The sequence below is a fragment of the Camponotus floridanus genome, unplaced genomic scaffold, assembly GCF_003227725.1.
Source record: "Camponotus floridanus strain SB8 unplaced genomic scaffold, Cflo_v7.5 scaffold25, whole genome shotgun sequence".
Lineage (NCBI taxonomy): Eukaryota > Metazoa > Arthropoda > Insecta > Hymenoptera > Formicidae > Camponotus > Camponotus floridanus.
In genome coordinates, this window is record NW_020229381.1 from 1,164,569 (window position 1) to 1,190,437 (window position 25,869).

The 25,869-nt window shown below is 39.0% G+C and overlaps 1 protein-coding gene across 4 annotated transcripts in view; it reads right to left on the reverse strand.

Annotated features, from left to right (window-relative positions):
- LOC105256369 (homeobox protein cut) overlaps positions 1 to 19,192 on the reverse strand; it is a 136,879-nt gene extending 117,687 nt beyond the window's left edge. For 3 of the 4 annotated variants that reach the window (XM_011266216.3, XM_011266215.3, XM_011266213.3), the window contains exons 1-2: positions 18,761 to 19,192; positions 10,096 to 11,705 (exon numbers count right to left, since the gene is read on the reverse strand). In XM_011266216.3, the coding sequence (XP_011264518.2) occupies positions 10,096 to 10,194 (99 nt within the window). In that variant the 5' untranslated portion in view covers positions 10,195 to 11,705; positions 18,761 to 19,192. The remainder of the gene's footprint in view (positions 1 to 10,095; positions 11,706 to 18,760) is intronic. The other variant, XM_011266214.3, reaches the window with a different exon arrangement.
- Between the last annotated feature and the right edge of the window lie 6,677 nt (positions 19,193 to 25,869).

A 25,869-nucleotide genomic window follows, 5' to 3' on the forward strand; every position in this document is an offset into this window, starting at 1 on the left:
TTTATGGCTCACTCCGAATTCACTTAAGCCCGAATCGCTGCAGGAATCGCCGCGATGTCGTCCCATGCGATTCGGAATTTTGGAACCGCTCCAAGCGACCTTTGAATAGTTTTCGGAAGCGGCGAGGAGCAGGAGAAAGGAGAAACAGAGAAAAGGGATAAAAAAGAGCAAAGAGGGAGATAGATGGAGAGAGAGAGAGAGAGAAATCATCGTAAATCGGAAATTTCTCTCCGTCGCGTGAAAAAAAATTTATGATAACGATAAACTTTCGTTGATTATTCGGACGAATATCGGTATAAATTCGAAAAAAGATTTTAAAATATTTATAAATATACTACAATAATGACAAATTAAGAAATTAGATGAGATTTGTAATTTTTTCCAAAAATTGTCACAAAGAGAATTTATAATAAAAGTAAAATAAAATTATTATCGCAATTTATTCCATATTATTAATGCAAAGAAATCATTAGTATGATCAAACATTGCGCCGCCACGTTTCCAGACGCATTGAATCTTGCTCATCTCGTTTTATTCGACACTGTCTTATTCTCGTTTCGCTATTCTGGATACTCCGTCCCTGCTCTCGTAGCAATTCTTTCGACGCCGGAGGTCCCGAATGCAAAGCACAATAGCGACTGGCATTCGAGGCTGTCTGTACGCTTATTCGGAGCATCCTCACGGGCAAGAGCTTATTTTGTTGAGAGAAGAAACGAGTAGCGACTACGATTAATCTGCATTCGCGACGGCGCGTACCAATTCACGCGAATGTTCTTTTGAATCTATAGCCGTGTAGCTAAAAACACATTCTCGAAATTACATCTTATTTTACAGATATCGGAGCCAGTTTTTTTCGTGTAAAATTTTGATTCGTCGAAAGAAAATATTACATCTTCCAAGATATATAATAAATTAACGAGTGTGTGTAACATGTAATAAATTTAATTAACGCGACGTTAAGAGAGCACAAGATTCGATTCTCGGAATTCAGAGGCTTTTGCCAAATATTTCTGCTATCGTGTACAGGTCTCACGAGTCTCTCTCACGAAGGTTCGTAGTTCGCGACCCGCATATGTCCCACCGAGGTATGCGCCTCGCGTGCCTGGCGCATCTGTTGCACACGCGACGCAGCAACTCGCGATACACGCGTTCGATGTTACGCGTACAGATCCGTTCTAACAATACATTCTAACCGATGACTCATATTCTAGCTTCTCCAAGTAATTATCAGAAAAATGACTCTGTCATCTCAAGCAGAAAATTGACGTGTGCGACACGTGAAGCTGCAGGTTAAGTCACAGAGACCCGGTATTTTCGGCATCGTGTCAAAATTCTTCTCTAAGATAAAACTCTTGGAAATTTTTAATATATAAGTAAATCGTCAAAAGCGTTATAATAAGAAGGAAAATATAATAGATATAATTTAATATAATTTAATAGATAAGTTTAATAGATTAATATATAATTTAATAGATAAGTAAATCGTCAAAAGCGTTATAATAAGAAGGAAAATATTTTAATTGAAAATTTATCTTGGATAAAAAATGATTTTGTTGGAATACGCGCAGGTAGGACTCGTACAGGTAGTTCGTGAAATGAACAGTTGACTGACATGAGAGAGCGTCTACAGTAGCAATTTGCAATTACTATCTAGCTATTATTTGACCGCGTACGTGCCCTCAATATTGAACTACAACTAAGCTTTAGGGGTTTATAGTTTCGGCGCAGTCCAGTTCAGGGACCGTGCGCATCCCAGAGACCTCTTTGGACCTCGATCGAGGAAATGCGCGCAAGGAAGTGCATCATGCAAGACGTGGGACGGGAGTTTGGGTCACGAGTTATAGTAGGTCGTGTCACGGTAATTAAGAGGTATCGCAGCCGATTATAGTCGAAACGTTGATGGAGAGGGGATGATACGTTATCTGCATGTAATGTGAAGCGCGCGGATTATAAAAATACACTCTTAGATTTCACAGGGAAGTATATCTTGTAATGTATTCTGTGAATCTTGTTTATGTGCTAGAACGGTCAACGTTTATTTGACGACCGTAAGACAGCTTAGCAAATATTTGCTCAAGACGAGATTGCACCGATGATTCGTGTAATAGCATACACTTATACATTTTAAAGTATCGAGAGAGAAAGTATCGTAGAAGAGCTACTTATTCCGCGCACTCTTTCCAAAATTTCGGCTTTAAACTTTGTAAAATAAATCGAAAATAAATATGAAATGTTTATTAAATAATTTTGTACTTATAATTATAATAGTTTAATCATAATTTTTCTTTTTTAATTAAATAATGCAATTAAGGCATTCTTAAGAACCGATGAAGCGAGCACTCGTGCTCACTTTCACCTGCAGTCAATTGACAGATAACTAGACGTTTGCAAGTCTTGCGGGAGAAAAACACTAATTCTAAAATAATGATCGCTTCTGCTTTTGCCGTTTGTATTTGAAAAGTAGAACGCAAATGTGCGATTGTAGAATACTTGAAAATATTTGGAAAGAATTAATAAAATATCAAACATACGGTAAGATTAATATAAATTTAAATAGTAAAACCGCGTCTCTCTCTCGACATCTGTCTTAATATTATAATAGATATTTTATACAATAAACGGGAAAGAGCAGTACGTTTTAATTTACCGCACAACGCGATTATCGCGCGCGAAAATATATCATGCGGCAATAAATGTACACAGTTATTGGCGTGGTGTAAAATCTTTTCATATTGCACGCGGCATGTATACGAGCGCATTGTCTCGTCCATCATCTCGGCAATCGAATAAACTATCGACGGGAAAATAATTTAACGCCAATACTGCCTACGTGAGTCGTTATCGCGCGATACTCCCTCGCGTGGCATTTCACCCGGTAGTTAGTGGGCTGCGAGTATCTCTCTTTCTCTCTCTCTCCCTTTCTCTCTCTCCTTCTCGCGATGCGTGTATTTGGATATTTTTAGAGTGTGGGTGAATCACTGTTTGGCCGAGGCAGCCAAGCTCACAAGCCCCGACTCCTAGCTCCGACAGTTAAATCACCGATTTCAGAAATAACGACCGCGCGAAATTAATAATGCCCCTCGGTACCACACTCTCCCTGGTCGTTTCCCTTCTTCGCGGCGTTGTTCGGCTGGTCGCAAGTAACCTTTGTTATTTTATTATTGCCTGCTTTTTGTCACTAAATGTTATGTATCGTTAATCGAAACTGTCGCGTCCGTTTTTCCCGATGAGATCTTCGTTGTCTAGGCTTCCTAGTCATCGTAAATACGAAATTCACATGTCTGCATTCGAATAGTTTTATCCGGCGACTTGTATTTCTATTCTCGATATGAGATTGCTATCGCTATCTTTCTAGTCATCAACGTTTCGTTGCCAAAATAGTCATCGCGGAAGAAAAGAAACTATCGATAACGAAATTAATTTCCTTTTCTTTTACCTTTACGATCAATCACTAACTGTTCTCATACAGCACATGACATAACACTGCTATCTTTACGTGAAATCTTGATAACAATGTTTCAATTCCACGCAGTGTCTCTCATTACCGATGCATAGTTTTTCGAAGAATCGAAAAGGAACGGCGGTCTTGTCGAAAGAGCGCACGCACGCTCTTGCGTCTACGTGTCGTTCATTATACATTTTAATAAGGCAAGAAGGCAAAAATGTATGTACGCGACTGCGTGCACCTGCGCTTGCTTATAGTTAGCGTGCAACCGGCCACGTTGCTTACTAGCAGCTCGTAAAACGGGCGAACCTCAGTCTGGTACGTGAGTCTAGACCAAGCCTGGACTAGACCAACGAGACGACGCATCTCCGAAATAAGCCCCTGTATTCTATTTTGAGATCGACACGCTGCGCGATACAACACCTTGATATCGGTATGACACGCACTAATGATTCCTTCGTCAACTTCTCATTTTCTCTCTCTCTCTTTCTCTATTTCGAGAGAAATAGAGAGATCTTGCCCTGTCACTGTTTTTCGTGTCACTGTGTGTCATTGCATTCTCTTTATATAGGCGTTGCTATATTTAAAATCTCGTTAAATTTTTTTCAAGTTTAATTCATATTTGATTAGATGAATTTTAAAGAAATTTGATACAATGCTTCATATAGAATTCTCGCTTCTTGCCAAATATCGATTATTTTTAAGAATTTAACATTTTTAAGAATTTAACATTTTATCGAGAATTTAATTTTGAACCATCTGGCGTATAAAGAAATACTAAAGTCTTTCATAATAAGTTAAATAATTAAACGTAGCATTAAATATAGCACATATGTAAGAATATAAATTTGGATATTTTTACATTAGCATATTTAAGGATTAAAAATATTGCCAGGCTGACAGCATATAATAAAAATATTATATTGCATGTAGATAATCCGTAACATATAAAGTTAAGCGATAAACTAAATGTTTTATTTTATAAGATGATTTGATGATATGATGCTTGTATTTTTTCTAATTCACGATTAACCCTGGAATATAGATAAATAAATAAATCGAGTCCGTTAAACATAATTAATATTCAAGTTTATAACAGGACCGCGCTCTGTTAATCTTCGCTGTTTTAATTTCTTTTTAATTAATATCCAATTACTATAATTAATTTTTAACGAGTGACGATAATCCGCACTAATGATATTGCACGTCGTAAATCCAAAATACATTACATTGCGCTCAAGCCTACAAGCAACATAAAACATTCATCCGTAATTTACAGTTCGCATTCGCAATACGCATGTGCAATATATCGCATTTTGAGTCTAATAATTTCGATGGAATATTTTTCGTGTTACATTTCAACAAGATTCAAATATCTAAAACGGCGGGTGTTTCTATAAAATTAATTAATCATAAGAGAAGTATAATTTAAGAAAAAAATTTATTTTCTTATTGAATGATAAATTGTGTACGAAACTCTACGTATCCAATATTCCATTTCAAATGCATCAATATGCTTAGTCCTCTATTAATCTCTATCACGCAATTTCGTGTTTCTATTTGCCGAGTTCTACAGCGATGCTAGAAACTAGATGTGGAAAAGAGAGGGGTGCTCCAAGAGAAATTTTTTTCGTCCTTTGACATCTCCGGCTCGTGCAACTCAGCCTCCCTCTCTCTCTTCCTCTCATTCACTCGCGCCGCGCATCAACCTCTTTCCGTCTCCTCGCGCTCGCTCTCGCTCCGCGAGATCTCTCCTTCCCGCTCACGTCCGCGTGACTCACGTCGTGGCGCACGACGCACCTCGATAAGTGTTGCCGCCTCTCGGGGATTTCGGGAACCTCGTCGGAGATTCCCCTACCGCCGGGTCGCGAAACGTGCCCAACGGTGGGGATGCAACGTCGCGGCAGTGGGGAACCATCACAGAGGGTGGACGGAGAGAGGGCGAGCTACGGCAAAACTTTTGTCCATTCACGGCCGGCGCGCTCCTAATTGGGAGTACGCTCCGAGGTCTCGTTCCACGCGCACGGATGCTGCGTGAACGCGCGGCGGACCGAACCGGAACTGATACTTAGATAGGAATTTGTATTTCTCTTTTCCCTCCACGCACGCTCGGGATCAACACTCGATCGAGCGCGAATCACTCATTTAGCGAATCTACGCCGGGTGTCGGTGGTGCTCCAATCGAAATTATTTTCCTCGGAAAATTATATTTTTCCCGACGAATTCCCCGAGAAATGTCATCGAGTCGCATGCGTACGCGTGTCGTAAATAAATTTGATGAAGATATAAAGGTTAATAAAAATTAAATTTATTAAACGCCAAATGCAGACTCGTGTATGCGAAAACTTGTTCTGTGAAAAAACGCGCGTCCTCTTTTTCTATCCATCTCTGTCTCTCTGTAGTATTCTACAAATATACTATTTGTCAGCATTCATGCATGCTTATCTAAAAGGAAGTTAAACATTCGCTAACATATACATTCACACACGTCGATGCAATTTCCGTTCGGTGAGCAGAAAGTTTGATCACTAGAACTCTCTGAATTGGCGTATTGTTTTTTTTTTTCAATCACGGTCTTGAGAGTTGCCATTTCGTTTCCAAATTGCAGACATTGTTACAATGATTTTTTTACAGATTTTTTTTTTTTTTTATAACGCAGGAGATGGATTTTGTGTTCGACGACCTAATTTTGCGAAATATTACACGACCAGCTCGACTGTCATACAAAAATTATTTGTCATATATTAATTCGAAGTTTGCACAATGTGAAATTTTGCTACAATTTATTGACCCTGTGCTATAAGTATTCGTATTTGAAATCGATAAACATCATCAAAATAATCCATAGAAACATTAAATTTTTATGAACAGCACTTTTATGTTCTTTTATTTTCTCGAATAAATAAGCAATGAAACATCAGCGTCAAAAGTCAATATGATCATGTCGAGAAATACTATGCTAACGAGCTGAGAGACTCATTCGATTGTCGTCGATACCGCGCGTCAGAAAATTGCGCCGCAATCTTCTGCACATCGCCAAACGGAGCAATGTACTTTATTCTATATACGCATATTGCCATCTGGATGCTTTATATAATTAATTTATACAATGTAGTACATTACTCAGACTTGTCGAGAACAGCCTAACTCGCGAATAATCCGTACTAAAATATTAATTTTTATTTTTATTATAGTCATATTTTATTATAGTCATATTTGTATTTTTTGTCATTAATCATGGCTTATAATTTAATATCTTAAGTGGCAAATTGCTTTATTTATTGTTAGTTTAGAAACTGCGAATTAAAAGTTTACAAATTCACATTTGCCATCATGTCACAACGAGAGGAATTAATTTGCTTCCATAGTTTACATTTGAACTATGTTTTTGTACATTATATTTATTCATAGACAAAATGTATCGTGCGATATATAAGTAATCCTAGAGTAATTGTAACAAGCTAAAATATGTTTTAAAAATCCACTCGATGCATAAGAAATATGATTTTCAATTAATTTAAATTTACAATTTCGAAACACATCTTAAAAGGCGTGTATCCCGATTATATTTTTTTCAATAGTAAAATACAAAACTGGAATATTTTATCGAGGACGTCATATTTAAAATATAACGAGAACTCTACCCAAAGAAACTTTCGTTTTCCCAGGTTAGGGATGTCTATGTCATTAACTCGTAGCCTAATCAATAGACATAATTATGAAACTATGCGCCATTAATAGTCCCGTGCCGCGCGGGTCATAATCTCGTGGTGAAGGACGGTGCGGCACTAGTTCGCGCGTTATTAAACGGGTGTATTTTATAGGAAACCGGTAGTTGGGTAATAATGAACGAGGGTTGCCAACGTTCGATTATGATCCCTTAACATTATTATATGCTAAAAGAGAATAACTGATAAAATGAACCGTGTTTCGCTTTCTAAACAATATTAAGCCAATCAGGATGTTAAAACTTTATAAAGTTTAAATATATAAGTTTTAATACGCGGATAATAATTTATTAACTTACTATATTTTATAACGTTATTTTTCTAAATATGTTATATACAAAATTATGTATAAATATACGAGTAAAATAGAGAAAAACGAGATGACGAAAGAAACATGCGCAAGCGTTTATATTTTTTTTTATAAGAAACCTAATATATAAAAATAATGCTTTGTAGCAAATAATGTGGAAAATTTTTTTCCGCAGAAAATAAATCTGAGATGACAAAACAATTATCGAAATATTCGATAAAATATCGAACTTATTCCGGAACTCATCGTTCATTCACTGTCTGATTTCTCCCCTTTTTTCGTCCCGCGGTTGACTTGCCGCTAATCAAAGGATACGACGAACGTTTGCATTTCCTGCGTCCAGTCATTAACATCGGCACGTTTCGGTGGGGCTTTATCGTTTATCAGCGAGCGACAACCTCCTTCTAGGTCGGCCACTTTGCCACAAGTCGGCCGCGCCATCCCCAAATCGCTAAACTATCCTCCAAACACCAAGTACCGCACTAGGGAAACTTCGACGTTAGCCACCCTCACACCTTCGACCTTTGACCCTAGATTCGGCCAAGTGGCCGAGAATCTGACCAACGAGCAATTACCGAGGTGCCGAAAGATTTTGCGGTGGAAGATTTACCATCAACGGACAGCTAGAAATTATTTACGGAGCTAACCGACGAGCGATTCTATTTTCGAGATGCCCAAGACTCACCGCTCGATAGTGACGTTTGACAAAACGCTTCAAATGTACAAATTATCTTAATGAGCGAGCGACTTATAAATCATGGCGAGCGGCATAGTGACAGCCGTACATTCGTTACAACTACAGGCACGTTAAATTCTTTTTAATTTCCCCCGATTTTGCCTTCGCGAAATGGCAAGTGTCGTATTTTTTTTACTAATAACGATACGAATAGTTCCAATGATACAGCAAACGACCGATCTTAATGGATATCACTTGCGAGCGTTATTTATCAATACTGACGGCGATGATTTAATTTTTCCTTATTAACTATATTCGATGTATGTACCGATTCGTTCAACGGTTATCGAAACGAACGATTTTATATGATACTCGCGAGATACATTCCCAAACAGCACAGATTTATAATTAAATCGTTTCGATATTTCGCTTGTCAATTATATCTGAATACTTTCTCTAAGAACCGCACTGTCAGTGATGTGACAGATGAAACGTTTTTATGTATCGGCAAGTAAATTTCGCGAAAATCTGACGTAGAATTAGTCGACAGTTTTAGCAAAATCAAATATATAATGATGACTAATAAAACACGAGTATATACAATTTTGAGATAGATACGAAAAACGAGAGATTCTAAATATTAATGATTTTAGAGACATATTTGGCTTTATTCCTCTTGAAATTTAATTTAGTAATAAATAAAATAGTAAATAAAAATAGTAAATAAAATATGATACATTTTATATTAATGTCGAATAAATATTAAAATATAATTTTCAAATTCGACGATTTAAAACTTTCTATATTCGGATAATATTCTCGTTTGGTATTGTCCGAAATAATATTTGTAATATGTTATACTTTCTTCTGTCGTTTCGATAAAAAAATTTATGGAACTTGTTAAACTCATCCAATGAAATTTATTCATTTAATAGATAATTATACCTAACAGCAATAATTATAATACGTAGGCGACTCTGATCTTAATTAGCAGTTGTATAAATACTTTGAGTCACAATTGTCATCAATAAGAAATGTAACAATTAAGCATTCTACGTGTCTTGTCAGAGTTTCTCTTATATCTCCTCTACATTTAATATCTCACAATAATTTGACAAGTGTACATATAACAAATAATTGACACATTATATATTCATACAATTTAAATTACAAATATCAAGACTGCGGCGGTATCAGCAAAGCAACGATTCCAAAATATCGCAGCGATATTTATAACGCGGTATCGGTGTGCATTTAAATTGAAAACGCGCGAGGCTTTGCTGGAAAATGTGTGTATTTTCCTTTCGAATTACGTAGAGCGGCCTGTAACATCACGTAAATACTGGCGGCGTATCGAATGACTGTGTTATCCGCATCGAGTAGATTTTCTGATTTAAGCGTTCCTACTAGCAGCGAACGCGTGACACGGTCGAACCCTCCGGCAACCCTCCGGGATTATCTCACCCCACGCCAACGCCGAACGGCCCATTTCCGGATATATACGCAGAGCGAACGCATACCAGTATAACGCTCTCTCTCTCTCTCTCTCTCTCTTTCTCTCTCTCTCTCTCTCTCTCTCTCTCTCTCTCTCTCTCTCTCTTTCTCTATTTCGAACGTAAAATACACCCAATCGTGATCACTTTGCTCTTCTCGTGTGACCAAAAATACTCCTCTACCCGCACTAATTTTCGTCACCAAAACAAAGCGCGCGCACTCTCCTACATGTCACGTAAAAAGACTCTTGTTATTTTCCCTATATTCGCACTGATCACCGAAATTCTCTCGCCGGTAAAGTTCAGATCGCGAAGATCGCGGTATCGGTCGAATTTCATTCCGACGAGCGACGCGGGAAGGATTAATCCTACCACCGTTTGCATCAAATTCCCCGCGCGAATTACACGATACGTGGGTGAAATATATATCGTCGTACACTTACCTGTTGCCAGAAGTGGGCGAGGGTGAACAAGGGCTCCTTCTTGTAGAGCCATTCCATGGTCGTTATATTCCGCGAGTTGGCCTCCGCGGAGGCCTGCATGCTGGCCAATGCCGCCGAGTTTAGACCCGCTATTAAGGGCTGCTGGAGCGCCGCAGTCACGACGGAGGTGTTGCTACCGGCTACCAGATTGGCGTGGTACACGGTCGCGGTCGGCGCATCCTCCGAACCACCAGTAGCCAGTAGTTGGGCCCCGATCGGCGCTGAAGGCCCCTGGAGCCCCAGTGACGAAGCCACTTTGACGGCTTCGAGCTTCTCCGGCAGGCGCGAAACTGCTCTTCCTCGTTTGCCGCCTCCGCCGCCGCCTCCGCCGCCGCGTCCGGGATTGCCAGTCGCGCTCGGGGAACACGTTTTAGGCGGCGGTTCCGTCGGTACCGTCTCTCACCGACAGTTGACGGCGTAGCGCGAAGCGTGTCACGCGTCCACTTAGCGGTTCGCACTCTCGTGTTATTGCCTGGCGATCAGCATCGCCGGACTGACGCTCTTTCGCGGCGGCGTGCATTCGATCCCGACGAGGTTCACCCTTTTCAAAACTCTCGACGGCGTCGTCGTACGTTTCACGAGCGTTTCATCCAACTGTCACTCACAGAGTATATATCCTATCTATCTTTTAGTCTAAATGGAATCTGTCGATCGATTCGTCTATGATCTATCGATCTGTGGTCCGAGCCGATCATCTGGATTAACATGTAGCGCGTCGCGATTCGTTGGGAATCAAACAACTAGAACATAACGACACTAGGAATTCTGACGGTAGTTTTTCTCGCTCTCTCTCTCTCACGTTTGTCGAAAACGTGCTCGGTACCACGGCATCATCACCACTGTTTTGCCCAATGTCTCGATCTCCCTCGATCGACGGATCGTGATGATCCGTATCATTCGTCACCGTGTCATTAGTCACTACTATTGGAGGATCGCGGTGTTCCTGGACCAGGCCATCCGCGAACTCGTCACGATCGCGAAGAGAGTCTTTCACAGACAATGATTCGCCGATATTAGTGCCGAGCTCTCGTCGTTGTCGTCCACGTAGCGATGACGCGAGCGGATCTCAACGCGCTGCCGCATCACACGGCACGAAACAGATGAAATGTTTACTCACTCGCACCAACGAGGACCCAGTTCTTCGCGACACTCGCGCACAGTCGACGACACAAAAAAACAATCACGACGATACGGAGTCTCCTCCAGTCACGAGGAATATCACTCGGAGATTCGGAACACTTTGGTGACACTTGAAGCAACACTCGATTGATACGCCACGCGATTCCGGAATCTGTTTTTCCTCGTAATCCGTTCTGCGGCAGAGTCTCTTGAACCTCATCGATATCGATCTGGCAGCGAGCTCGATGTCGCGTCCGATACGTCCTCTCCTATGATAAGAGCCAGATGATAAGAGACGGCTGCGTTTTTTCCGTATCCTCCCTCTTTCCTCGTTTCGTGATTCCACTGGCGTATCCGAACCGTTGCGAACCCTTTAGTTCGCTATCGTCCGGATGACCTCAAGAAGAGAGAACGAGACCCGTCCTAGCAGGCTCCTAACCTGAAACTAAGAGCTATCGGACGACCGATGTAATGCCTGGAGGAGGCGCGGAACAAATAGTGGGGAACAGGCGGAGTCTGCGGCACATAGTGAGGGTAGACCAACCCCCCACGCGACCAATCTCGGACTCTGCGAGCTACCCTACTACGCTCACGCGCCGTCTGATCTCGGTAAGGATACCGCGCTAGTAGGGATAAGCCGCGGGACGGAGTGGGAAGCCGCGGAAAGAAACGGAGGCTAGCTAGGTGGTCCCTACCAGAGCGGATCTCATATTTTCCCCCAACCGCCCTTTTCCAACCCCTGCCGATCGCTAGTTCCCTTCTTCGTTCCTTCCTCTTTTTCTTCTGATTTTCCATCCTTTCCATCCGATCTATCCCCCTTTTGTTCCATCTATCGGTCTGTTCCATTTTTTTAATTTTTTATCTTCTCCCTCCATTTCTCTCTATTTTTTTGCCTTCTTACTCTCAAGTCCACGAAAATTCATCATCTTGACAATACAAATAAGTATATTCTTTGTTAAAAAAAAGTACCCAGATTACACAAGCATGTGGCCATCTTTCATCAGATGCCAATGATATTTCTATTAATGATTCGATTGGCTAAAGTTGAAAACTCGTATTAAGAATAATTAGAGTAAATTGTCTAAAAACAAATCGAACGTTCCATTACGAAATAAACTTGATTAAATTTTATCAAATGGATCCAATACGGATATTTTTTTAAGCTTTTCTTAATTGTGATTGAAGAAGAGTACTAGACGAGACATGAGGAAAAAAACAGTTGGAGCATTGTAGAAACAGTAAAATTAAGTAGATTTGTAAATGACAGTTGTCTATAGAAACTTTTAAATAGTTGCAAGTAATAAAAAAAAACTTTTAAATAGTTACAAGTAATAGAAAATATTTTTAATTAAAAATCAAAACTAAATTAATTTCTTTCAAGATTGTTTTTTATTAAATTTGATATTTAAAAAAAAATAAAAATTATGGAATAAGTCATTTTCAGAAAAGTAAAATTTTTTAAATTGTCATTTACGCAAGAATAGAAATTACAGGCTAAAGACTCCTTCCGTGAAGCTTATCCACCACCCTTACAATTTCTTTTTTTATATCTAAAATTACTTAAAAAAAACGAACAAGTTTTCTTTCTAATTCATGAACTGAACCTAATTAATGTTAAAAACTAAAGCTTGATCAATATAAATATTATATTTCAATCGATCATTCATTTATTAATGATCTGTTATTATGGATTTAATTCAATTTTTGCTGTTTTAATAGTTCAGTCCATGAGATAGGCGAGAGATTTCTTAATAAATCCTTTAATTTGTGAAATTCCTACTCAAACAAACTATACTTCCCCTCCTCCCTCTCTTTCTCTACGCGATTCTAACTTATACTTTTCAACTAAAAAAAATAAACTTTATGTCAGAGGAGATGAAACATTTTTCTATAAAAAATTTATTTACGAACTTTGCCGATTATAGGTGTCTTATAAGAAAGGAGAAGAGAGAAACAGTATTGAGCAGTTTATACGAGAATTGTTTTTTGTCGCGGTGTTATAGGTTTGACTTATGCGTCGTAAATAAAAAAATAGGCTAAGGGCACACGCGTGCAGATAATAGCCCACTGAAGGGGTTAGCCGGTACAACCCGCCTTTTACCGCGGTAAACCCACTTCGCACCAGTTAACTTAGCTGGTATCGAACTCGATGCACGTACGAGCACACGTAACGTTCATTTTCATACTGATTGTCTTGCCGTTCTGACTTTCGACTGCGTGAAAAATTAATTGTCGCCATTCGGTTAAATGAATTTATTTCTGAATCGAGATTTTAGATGCCGTAGAAAAGATCTTATAATATCACATTTGCACAAATGACACATGTGTAAAAATTTTGCAATTCTAAAAATCGAAAGGTATCAAGTATAATTAACGCGCATAATTTATTCATGTTAATGTGTCTTGAGAAAATATTATTAGTTTAGACAGGTTGTTAGTTTGTAGCATGATACATTATATTCATGCAAATAAAAAAATCACTTTTATTATTTCTTTTATTGCAATATAAATCATGATAACACACATTGAAATTCCTTCATTAATAATATAATCAATCATTAATATTAATTTCTGAAAACTAATTTTTATGATGCGTTATTACAAGTTGCCAGCGATACTAACATAAATTAATAAAAAAATTAAGAACATTTGATTAAATGTGATATCAAGTATATGTGAAATCTCTCTCTTTCGGCACGCTGTCATTAGAATACTGACTGGATACTTGTTGCTCGATTAACAGAACGTAAAGTTGCAGCGTGACGATCGATTTTGTATAGTTAAGTATTCGACGTTAATTCACAGCACTATCAACAGTTTGGGATTGGTTTCTATGGCTGTTGGTTTAGGGAATTTCAGCTAGTTGTTATTAATGTGACAGCGTCTGCTTTTGTATTCTGCAACAGATACCATTCGTCTCGAACGTATTCTCGAACGGTGCAAGCGAGTTAAGCGATAATCGAAAATCGTTGCGGCACGAAAAGGAGAGAATATTGTACATAATTATTAATGAGGAGAAATCTATGTATATTTTTATCGTTTTTGATCGATATTAAACGAGAAATAAAGCTTATCAAATCATTATATTTAGTAAAGTCATCCTCAATAATTATCAATAGTAAGTCATTATTAATATGCCTCTGTGTTAATTCTCAAGCAAAAAATTTTTCGAAATCACTTTTAGAATTCAAATGCATTTCACAACAGAGGCAATGAGAATGATTCGTGCGCGCGGAAATTTCATAAACTTCTAATTTTCGAGAGATCAGTGTGCGATGATGCGCGATTATGTCAGTTTGCGCACTCGCCAGACTAACATGCGAAATTTATCAGCCGCGACTCCATTACGAAAATACTACACGACTGCCATACTTGTCAGCGCGTACTTTACGATCACCCGGTATAGTTTGCGGGGATTAGTTTGTCAACGCCGGCCGGCGTGCGCGACGTGCGTGTGTATATCTGCCTGCGTGTACGCATGCATATGTGTGCCGCGGGCCAAGTTAGCAATTGTCGCGTCTTACCGTCTTCGATGTTTAGAAATATAACGCGTTGTTCACACTTGGATATATTGTTGGCAGAGCCGGTGGTCCAAACAAACGTCAAGTTATGCGATGCTCGTTCCACCAACAACGAGAGAACGTGGACTTAAGTTTTAAATAGAATAAAGATACTCTGAATATAGAATTAAAGTGATCTCGCGTAGAAATTAACTTTGGAGCGAAAGTTTGAGAGTTTTGACGTTGCATCACGTGTGCATATCAAGATTTCTACAGATTTAGCTTCTGTTATTATCGCGGTAATATTTATGACATAATTGTGTGTGTGTGTATGTGTGTGTGTGTGTGTGTGTGTGCATGTGTGATATGCAACAATTCTTATACAATGAATATTTGGAAGAAAAAAAGAATATAATTTTTGCAAGTCTGAAATTTCCATTTACAGAGAAAAAATAGAAAAGAGAATTTTTCTTATGTTTATGAATTATTTTTTTCATCAATACAAATGGTTTAATTTTAAAAAAAGTACTCTGCTAAATCGATAGATGCAAGAGACAATTTGCATATCGTGAAAATTTGAATATTTTAAATAATGTAGCAGTGTGTTCTAAAAAAAAGTACGATATATAGAAAATGTTTTTTAATGAAATAATGTTTTATCTAATTATAATGCTAAAAAGATATGAACATTAAGTTTGCTAGATAATTAGAATTACAATCGAGATGGTTATTTTTGATCGAAAACGAGCAGATAAATTTGACTGACATTTAGTTGTTGAGCATTTAATGAAGTAACATGAACTTTCAGTGACACATTCTGAACAGTCTATCGTTTTTAGTCTATTATTCGATAAGTTTTTTAAAATAGCCTTTGTATTGGAGAATTATATTACGTTATTGCAATAATTAATATTAAAACGAGATATATGTCAGATATGTCAAATATTTGTCAGAGAAAATATGAAATTTAAATAGGATAGAAATATTTTTTTGTGAAGTTTTATGTCGACGTAATAATATAATAATATTACTAATCGAAAATATAGCGGTGATTTAAAATAGTAAAATCAAAACACGCATCACGGAAGGAGGAAAGCGATGTATAACGAATACTTATTATTTCTTTGCTGATTTGTACGCGCGATATCTCTGCATTTTTTGGAAAAATCGTACGTTAAAGGGAAATCGGATGGTCGTTTACATTTACGATAAAGATAAAATTAAAGTCGAAAGTATTCGACCGCGTGTGGACGCTCGGCGATTGGCCAAAAGCACGAATACACCCTCGCGTTTTGCAATGCCGTTGAGACAATTTTACTGCTCGTATATACACGGTATGGCCGGTCGGTTCTCGTAATAGTACGACAAGTTAATGCGTCGTCTGATATGCGACGTGCTGCCCGGATTTCGATGTACCGTGGAATAACTCACTTGCGACAAATCATTTCGAGTTTAAATTACATATTTCCCAGACGTGTGCCCGTAGCAGCGCGGGTTTATTTCGCATTTACATCGTCCATCGATGAGAACAAAAACCGAATTTCTCGGCCATTTTCCGCGTCGCCGCTGCATCGCTTAAGCGGTTTCTCGATTGTGTTTCGCTTTATGCAAATTACCACTGTCGTCCGTCACGAATTTTTACACATGTCGCGCGAAAAATGCATATTCGCCAAGAGTGGATGTTTTTAAAATTCGTTGTCTTTCTTTAAAAATATTAAGCACCGAATATACCGAGAAATGCAAATACATTTGAGAAACTAACTAATTACACTTATTAAATTAATTGACGATTTCTATAACCGAACACGGATAAAAGTGTCTTGTCCGAAAGATTGATTTACGTTGTATTAAAGCGAGAAAAAAATCGATGACAAAATAAATTGCTCAAATTGTTGAAAAGGTCAATGATACTGAATATTTTCCTACGAGGAGGAAAGAGAGAAATAAAATCGACATCATCGGATCGGAGCCACTCATTGAGGTGACTCGAACGAAGCCCTTAAGAATTTGAAACGCTCGTTTAATCGGAGGGATTTCTTTTACCTTGTCACCGGGAACCACGTCTACGACATCGCGCACGAACGGAACGGCCCGAACAAAAAGTCGCCGACTGCCGGCTGTCGAAAACGGAACCGCGAGAGACGTCGTGCGTCACGGTCGTCTTGGAATTTCGCTGCTCGCAGCAGAGAGACTCACTTTCTTCCAACGGTCACACGCTACTCAATATACCAGTCGACGATAAAGTCCCTTCCGCCGCCCTGTCCCCGTCATTGGTCTTCGTGGGGCAACGCGATTCTCTTCGAAGACTCCCCGGCGATTGTAACAATATCTTTTGCGCGGAGGCACACGAAGGATGCGCGACGAACGAACGAGAGAATCGTAAGTTCAAGAGCCGCGCTCAGGGACGTCGTCGCGCGACACGCTCGCGGTAGAAACGACATGAGACTTAACTGTCTGTATGACAGTAAGCAAAATTTTTTTTATACCGGATAAGAGCGAGATACGGTACGGTATCCAAAAGAACGAACTCGATCCGGTATACGCGATGATTATTCTTCGAGACAAGATTCGCGGACGAATATCTCGCGTATGGAAAAATGACGTTTCTCGAAAATACATCGCGCTGTCATTCGCAACGACTCGCGACATTCGCGTAAGACGTCGAAGAAGCGCAGCTGACGGCGGAGAAGATCGATCGTAATTAAATAGTCCTTTGGTCCCACTTTTTTCACGTAACGCCGCACCTAGTTTCTCGCGAATTTCTTCGAGACGCGTTTCTTTGCCCAGACTGCCAGTTTACCCGGCGATTTTTGGGAAAATCTCTCGCACTAATGATGATCTCTAGTCAACGATCGCGAGAGTTTCGCGAACACACTTGACGCCAGTTTCTGCGCGTTGAAACGCAAATGAAGTTTACGATCTCACACTCGAGACGTTAAGGTTTACGTGTTTGCCGATCTGAAACTCGCGCGAATTATAATAGTCAGCTAAGTGCTATCAACCGGGTCTCGAGTTCTCCGACAGAGAGCCACTCGAATCGCGTTTCTCACTCTCCTCGCCGAGCCGTAAGGCAAGTTGGTTGACCGCTTGAGATAAAGGTACGTAATGCGCCCGAGACGATCAGGAATCCGTCCGATGGTCACGTTCATGTTGGTCCCGTTTCGACTTTCAGATAATTCTAAAGAATGCCTGCATATGTGCGACATATTCGCGGAGATGCGATTCGTTGAGAAAAAAAAATTCCATGAAAGTAGCGATTGAAACATTTTTATCGCAATCATCTCTTCAATGTTCAAAGAACTTTTTTTTTAAGATATTACTGTTGAACTTTTCATATAATACTTTGTCAAGTCTATTTATAAAAGTCTAAAGATAATATTGCGAGAGTGATAAAATAATTTTAAAAGAAAATTAATTATCAAATTTTTATATATTTCTCTCTTCCTCTCTTATCCCTTCTCCAATTCAAAAATGACAGACAAATATATAAAATATTTGTAATAATATTGTTAAAACTAATGCGAAAATAATATTGAAATATTTATAATTAAATAATTTTTTAATTATAATAAAATCAAATAATTTTTGGTTCCGATATGCATCAATGAAAATATCAAAAGAATATTTTGGTATTTTAGTTTTGTCGCGCACAAACATAATTTATGTTATAACATTAAAAATTTAAAAGAGAAAATTTTTACATTTTATGATTATTTGATAATTGCGAATTAAGATATCGAAATGAAACGATCATGCGTTTCATTTTATTGCAATTTTATATATCTCTCTTCTAACTCTCTCTTCTCCTACCTTTTATATATTTCTTTAAAAATTATTTAAAATGTATCGTGTGACCATCGATACAAAAAAAAAAAATATAAAAGATATTGTCCCTACATGCCAATCACCCGCGTCAACTTGGATTTTCACGAAATCTCTCGAGAGAAAACTTTGTCACAGTTGCAGATCATCACAAATACACAATCACAATCGCCGGTGACAATCACCTGGTGCAACACAGTTCTCTCCGCTGCTCCTCGCAGTTACTCTTCGGCGTCGTCTTCCCCGATCGGAAACGTCTCCCTCGATCCTCGCAGCTCGTCCATGGACTCGGACGTTGAAGAAAAAAAAAAGGCGAGACTCCGCACACGAAGCGGATGAAAAAAAAAATGAACTCGTAGTCAGAACGGTCGTAGGAAGCGCCTCCTTTACTCGCGCGAGTGTCCTCGAGAGTACGCGAAATGGAAGAGTGGAGGAGAGAGGGGGAGGGAGGAGAGGGAGGGGAGGAGGCGGCGAGAAGTGCACCTTACACCGAAGCACTTGCGTGCACTCGCCCGATGATGCACGGTGCGTGAAAGCGTCGTGTGTCGGCTCCTCTGTTTCGATCCACGCACTCCGCGCGCCTCGTGTGCGTGTGCGATGATCCTACTGGGCCTGTGTTCTGGCCGAGACTAACTCGAGCGCTCGGTGCCTGCAGCCCTCGCAGTCATCCCTCCGGCCACGCACTTTTCCACCCCGGCGAAAGAATTGTCCGCCTCGCGTCGAGCGGCGCATCCGCCGCGCGCCATCGGTCCGTCGACGCGCTCCGTCGACGAGCGTCGTCGACGTCCCGCGGACGATCTCCCGAGCGTTGGACCGTCGTCGACGTGCCCCGCGGGTGGACGCAGGGTGGACGATACCGGGTACGCGAACGCATCGGGGTCGGACAAGACTTAATCGGCTCGGGAGCGGGAGATTGCCTCGGCGCCGGCCGTACGGTGGCGCCGCGCAACGCGAAACGCCGGAAACCAGCCTGCTGGAACGCGAGGGTGGTTACCCCCACCAGAGCGCCGGCCACCCCTTCCATCCACGGCCACGAGGACACGAACCGCACAACGCCGAGGGACGGTTCACTATATCAGGTATCGGAAATATCGGTGACTTCAACGGGCTGATCGGAAAGAAGGGTTGTGCTACGCTCTCTCGAAGATGCGCACTTTCAATTGATAGGGTGATCTGATTTTTGTGACGATAGAAGAACGTACGGTTAGAGATGTCGGATTCTAATTATCAATTGAATGTTTTATTATAATTTTTTTATCTATGCCAAATTTATGCTCTTGTAGAAATTGGATTTATTACTCTTTTCTTTATTGCGCGGAAATATTATTTTTTAATATATTGCTCTTGAAATGCAAGCTTTCGTAATTAAGAATTATACTTAAATTTATGAAAAGATGTATAAATTAAGGATACATCGTTATCTTTCCATAATTTTTGTTTTAATCTTTAGAAAATGGTATTTAAGGTTATTAATGAGTTAAAGAAGGCTTTAAAACGACTTTAAAAGTGGATTATAAAATATTAAGATGACAAGATCATAATATACATGTTGTTTCAAAATAGAAAGCTTTTATATCTCGAGATATTAATCCCGAGTTCGCAAGAAAAGATGTATACGCAATCCGGGTAGACAGGTCGAAAAAAATAAGAAAAACTGATAGTTTGGCTCTCGGGTCTTCTTTCCGATCGTATCGAGAGTCGAAGCACAGGGGCGACAGGGTGGGAAAAGGGGTGCATGAGCATGCGCTCGGAAGGGGTGATCTTAGGCGCAGGTTCTGAACCCCTCGCTGCCCCCACCGCCGTCTCTTCTGGACGATCACACAGCTCGACGTTTTTCCACCCTTATCTTTACTCGCTTCTCATCCTCACCCGAAAGTCTGTATATGCACTTTCGCAACTCGTAGCGTCATTCGTCGCGTCAATACAAGATTGCCGTTAACTTTTCGCGTTTTTTCACAGAGATTCTTAATGATTTAGCCATTTTAACAGCTGATGTTTAGCCGATGTTTCAGCGAACATTAAAATTTAATTAGTTACACTCTCACTTTTTTCACTTTATAGTGTTTGATTAATCAATCATTATCTCTAGGAAATAATCAACTAATCGCTTAACTCGTCTTTTTTTCCGTGTATAAATTTAATTTTATAACCTTATTTAATTTTATAGCCTGTTAATCAATCTTTAGCATGAGATGATCTTACATGATATACAGGAGCAATAACGTAACATGTGTAACTTAGAGTATACGCACTCTTGGAAATGGCTTTTAGAAAAGTGCACTTGAACGAACGTTAGGATTTGAATAGCAGCTTTCATCCTGAGAGCCTTGGTCGACAATATCCAGCACACTCTTTAAAAATTCCTGCCAGGCATTGTCGCAGTCCCCTCTTCGAGAATTGTTTGCGCGATCGATTCAAATTAATTATCATTTCGTTTTTATATCGCCGAGTATGTGGCTAAAAATATAGAGCAAAAATTGTCAAATTTTTCAAGAACCCGTAATATTCAGTAATCTTATCGTAATGAAAAAAATCTTTTACGAAATGTTTATTCTTGACATAAATATAATAAATTATTCTGAGGAAAAAACTTGCTTTCTAACAATCGTGAAATTTATATTAAATCACGTACAACATTGTAGAAAAGTTACAGTAAATCGAGTCATTATTAAGCATAATTTTTGAGAGAGGGTCTCTTTTTTAATTTTATATATTACAAAGAGATGGGAAAAGAGTGCGACTCTCGAGAGGAATTAAAACTGCTACGTTATTCTCGCGCTTATTCGAGCGCAATTCTGAAGATCTGATGAAACGAGATCTCGGTTCGTCGCGTTGGCCATGACCATTTGCTACGTTACTTCGCTTTGTAAGTACATACACGTTGCCGCGTGTAAAAGACAAACCCTCAAATGACTGGAACGGCATTACTCTTCCTAGCTCATATACTCGTAAACTAATTGTACGAAGAATTTTCTGCTAATATACTCTATAGCGCGCCAAGCGAATAGATCAAACTTGTCATCTTGATCGATGAATAATGCTCGCAATTAGCAACAATTTATAACTCTAATAATCGCATTAATATATTATCTTTCTATGACAGCTGTGCATAGTGTTGTAAAGTAATGATAATATTCGCTAATTTTAAATAGATTTTTCTTATTGGAAAATATAAGATTTTCGTTTCTTCTGTTGTTTGATCTGCAAATTGAGATCGCTATATATAAAATTGGTGGTTTATACCTGATACGTTTGTGATGTAATATACGCCTGCTCTGTAATCTATTGTTCAAGATTGTCCTCCTGAGACGAGGGTTAAGCGTTTACTTTCGATCACATAATGAGTGGCAATGTAGGCCAGGAACGTCCACAGGATCGTATTTCACTATACGTAGCGACACTCAACACTCGGGTCGAGTCATACAGGGAATAGTCGATTACATGTGATACCATATTTCTCGGAATTTCGTATAATCACCTACATACAATACGTAATAATAAACGTGAATATCGAATCTGCGATAACAAATCCATCGATGATTCGTGCGAATGGAAACGTTTTTATTCTTGACATAAATATAATAAATTATTCTGAGGAAAAAACTTGCTTTCTAACAATCGTGAAATTTATATTAAATCACGCACAACATTGTAGAAAAGTTACAGTAAATCGAGTCATTATTAAGCATAATTTTTGAGAGAGGGTCTCTTTTTTAATTTTATATATTACAAAGAAATGGGAAAAGAGTGCGAAAGATCTTGAAAAGTATGTGATAGAAATAACGCAATTTATTCTTTTATATTTGGGCGATAAATATGATGGACAAAGAGTTCATTTTTATACATATATATTCATACAAATATCGATTTATATTTAGATTTAGAGAAAATATTGCAAAAAAAACTTAGCTCGAGAGAGAGTGTCATTTCATTTTGCATAAGTATAATGACCGGAACTTATTGTCCGCGAAAATTTAAAAATGCTTACGTCGTACGTATTGGTAGTATATAATTACCACCTACACATGTAACCAATAATCAAAGCAAGAAATAAAATTGCACGACAATTTCCCTCAACAATGCGGAGAAATTTCAAAGTATACATTGGTAATATTGTTTGTCAATATTTATTCGTGTGTACAAGATGATGCGCATTATTATAATTCCTTAACTTACGATCCTGCAAATAATCATCGATCAATGTTAAATTGGAAAATGTATACAAATATTTATAATATTACGTGTTACTTGTCGGGTTTTAATTATTCCGTCATATCGAGGATCTTAATTGTTAAGTACATATTTTTTCATATTTACTGTTTTAATAGCAAGAAAGCAATTATAATTCAAATAAGTCTATTAGTCTACAAATTAGTTACATATATTCTAATCATCATCAAAAATCTTAGATTCAATGGTGCGTTATTTTAACTAAGATATGCATATTTTATAAAGATGAGATTTTGTTGCCACGCAGCAAATGATAAGCAAAACTAAAGCGGTCGTTCTTGCAGCAACGTAGTTCTCATGCTGCCTGTTCTACTTTATTGTGCAACGCGAACGTTGTAATTTTGCCTAATTACCACAGCAAGAAGTAATTTGCAATAAACGCTTCTGAGGATTAATTAAGACATTTCTTAAGAGATCGCATTTAACTTCTATACGTATAATTGTGTGACGGAAATATAATTTATTAGCTTATATAGTCGCGAATCATAACATACTATTGTATGCTATTTACAATTGAAAGATCGAATAATATTCAATAATATATCGAGTTGCGAAGAGTTTTGCCTTTTGCTTCGTTACTCATAATAAATTGGAAATTTGTAAGTAATAATAATGAATTAAGTTTATTAATTTAAAACGAGTCAATTATACGACAGTGATATTTTTTAATCTTTCTGAATTATTTGCGTCGCAATCTTATTCGTTCTCGACTCACTCGAAGATATTCCGGTTCAATGCAAAAATCGATTCGGACTGTCTTGAAATAATTTACAAAGGGGTCGTAGAGTCGTCTAGCCGGTTTCAGCTATCAATAGTGCTCACATGGGAAAGAGAGCAGTCACTATTAATAAACATAGACAGAATTGTTATTCGAAGATTTCATATTAGCATGCGGAGAATCTGGCTCTGACCCTTCGTAACCAAAAAATATGCAACTAACAGGAACACTGCGCCCAATCGAGCGACTTATTTGCCGATTGTCATTAAGATTCGTCCTTACGGATGAATTTCATCTCCCTGTATAATTAATAAGATTATTATTTGCATACGCGCTCATGAGCGAAGGAGAAAGAAAGAAAGCGCTTGAGAATAAAGACATTGAAGGCATTGAAGAAAATTAAATTGTATGCAAATACAAAATTGTCAACAAATGTATACGATTGTTGTGAAGAAAATTAAATTGTATACAAATATAAAATCGTCAACAAATGCATATCGATTATGAATTTCCAACAGGAAGCTTTGTTGCAAGCGACGTGAAAAATATCTCATAGAAACTGCCACACAATTGCGGTTACATAAATGATTTAAAATTTATAATCACAAACGACTAATAATATATCACAAATATAAGTTGGCGCAACTCATTACTTTACAAGTTATCTGACGATTCAAAGTTCCGCCTTGAGACGTTAAATGTAAGATCGCGACTAATATCGTCCCTGAAACGATCACTATCAAACTCACAGCGTTGTTGCGCAACTATCGCAACTATAGATGACGAGTATCACGCGAGACGTAAGGACATTCGGTGAATATTATTGCGCCATTGGTGGAACTTGTCGTTCCGATCGAGTATTATCAAACTGTCGAGCGGAATACGCGCCGCATCGCGATGTATGTGTTCCCCAAACAACGAATACCGGCGGTAAACGATCGCGTTGCGCAACGTGAAATAATTACAGCTCAAACGACACGTTTGGATCGACCTGATACGCGTTATACAATCGTTATACAATACTATGCGCCGAGAACGCAAAAATGAATGATTCGATCGGAGCGCGACGCTACGTCTGCACTCTCTCTCTCTCTTTCTCCTTTAGCTATCCATCTCTTTCTCTCTCTCTCTCTCTCTCATTGGCGACGCGAAAATGTGCATCGTATGCACATCGGCCCGACGACGCGGACAATTGCATCCCTTCTAGAAGCCATTCGTGATGAAAGTCCACCACGGCGCGGCGTCCACGGGGGCAATGGGGTAGGTCTGGTGTGGGAGTTACATTCCGGCCGAGATTAATTCGGAGCAAAGAGGAATTTAGCATCTATCTCTCCCGGCGGCCATAGCCGCTCTCCCTCCCTCTCCTTTGCGCTCGCGCGCTACCGTTTTCGAGCAATTATTTCAGCAACATTGCAAAACGATCGCGCCACCGCCACCGCCATCGCCGCCGCGTCGCTGCATCGCTGCACATCGCATGTCCGAGCGCGGCCTGGATGATGTATCATTGAAGATTGTTGCTGTAAACGTTGTAAACAACACATTGTTCTACATTATTATCGGTATAATAGCATACGCGTATATACATATTTACATATATTATTTACGGTGCAATATCGTGATAATGATAAAAACATAATTTGACGGGTGCAGTTTTTTTTTTCTCCCAGTAAACCATAACTTTTGTAATATTGCATGTATTGTCGCAACGTAAATTCGGCTACTAAGACATGAAAAATGAATGATGCAGGTGATTAATATATCAATAGATTTTTGTTATCGCGAATTTCAAACGTTTTTGTTGCATATCTCGTCGATTTCATATTTACGAGCACCTGGCGATATTTTTTCAGTCGCGATGACATATATTCGAGAATGACACGATATAAACGGGGACCCGTCGAAAACAGTCGAGAACGAGGACAGATATCCCAGGCTGTTTAATAATCAATGCACGTGCAGCAATAATTACGAATCGCGCAGGAGAGTAGGTATGCAAAAGAGTAAGAGATCGCGAACTGGTTTCAAACAATGAGACATCTCGGGTACGATCGTATTATGAGTATAATACGCCCGGCTCTCTCTGGCCCTCCTTTCTCGATACGCTCTCGATTATGTCGTAATTTCGATATGCTAAGACCGGCAAGGACTGCTCCCCTTTCTCACGTTCGTTAAATTTCCCTTTATCTTATATACGGTTGTATCTTCGATTAGTCAGCTGTCAACCGTCCACATTAACATCTCGAGAAGGATATTTATTTAATACACTTTACTGGTGAAGAGAGAGAGAGAGAGAAAGAGAGGAAAGAGAGAGAGAGAGAGAGACTTTTCGAGTTATTCTATCAATTA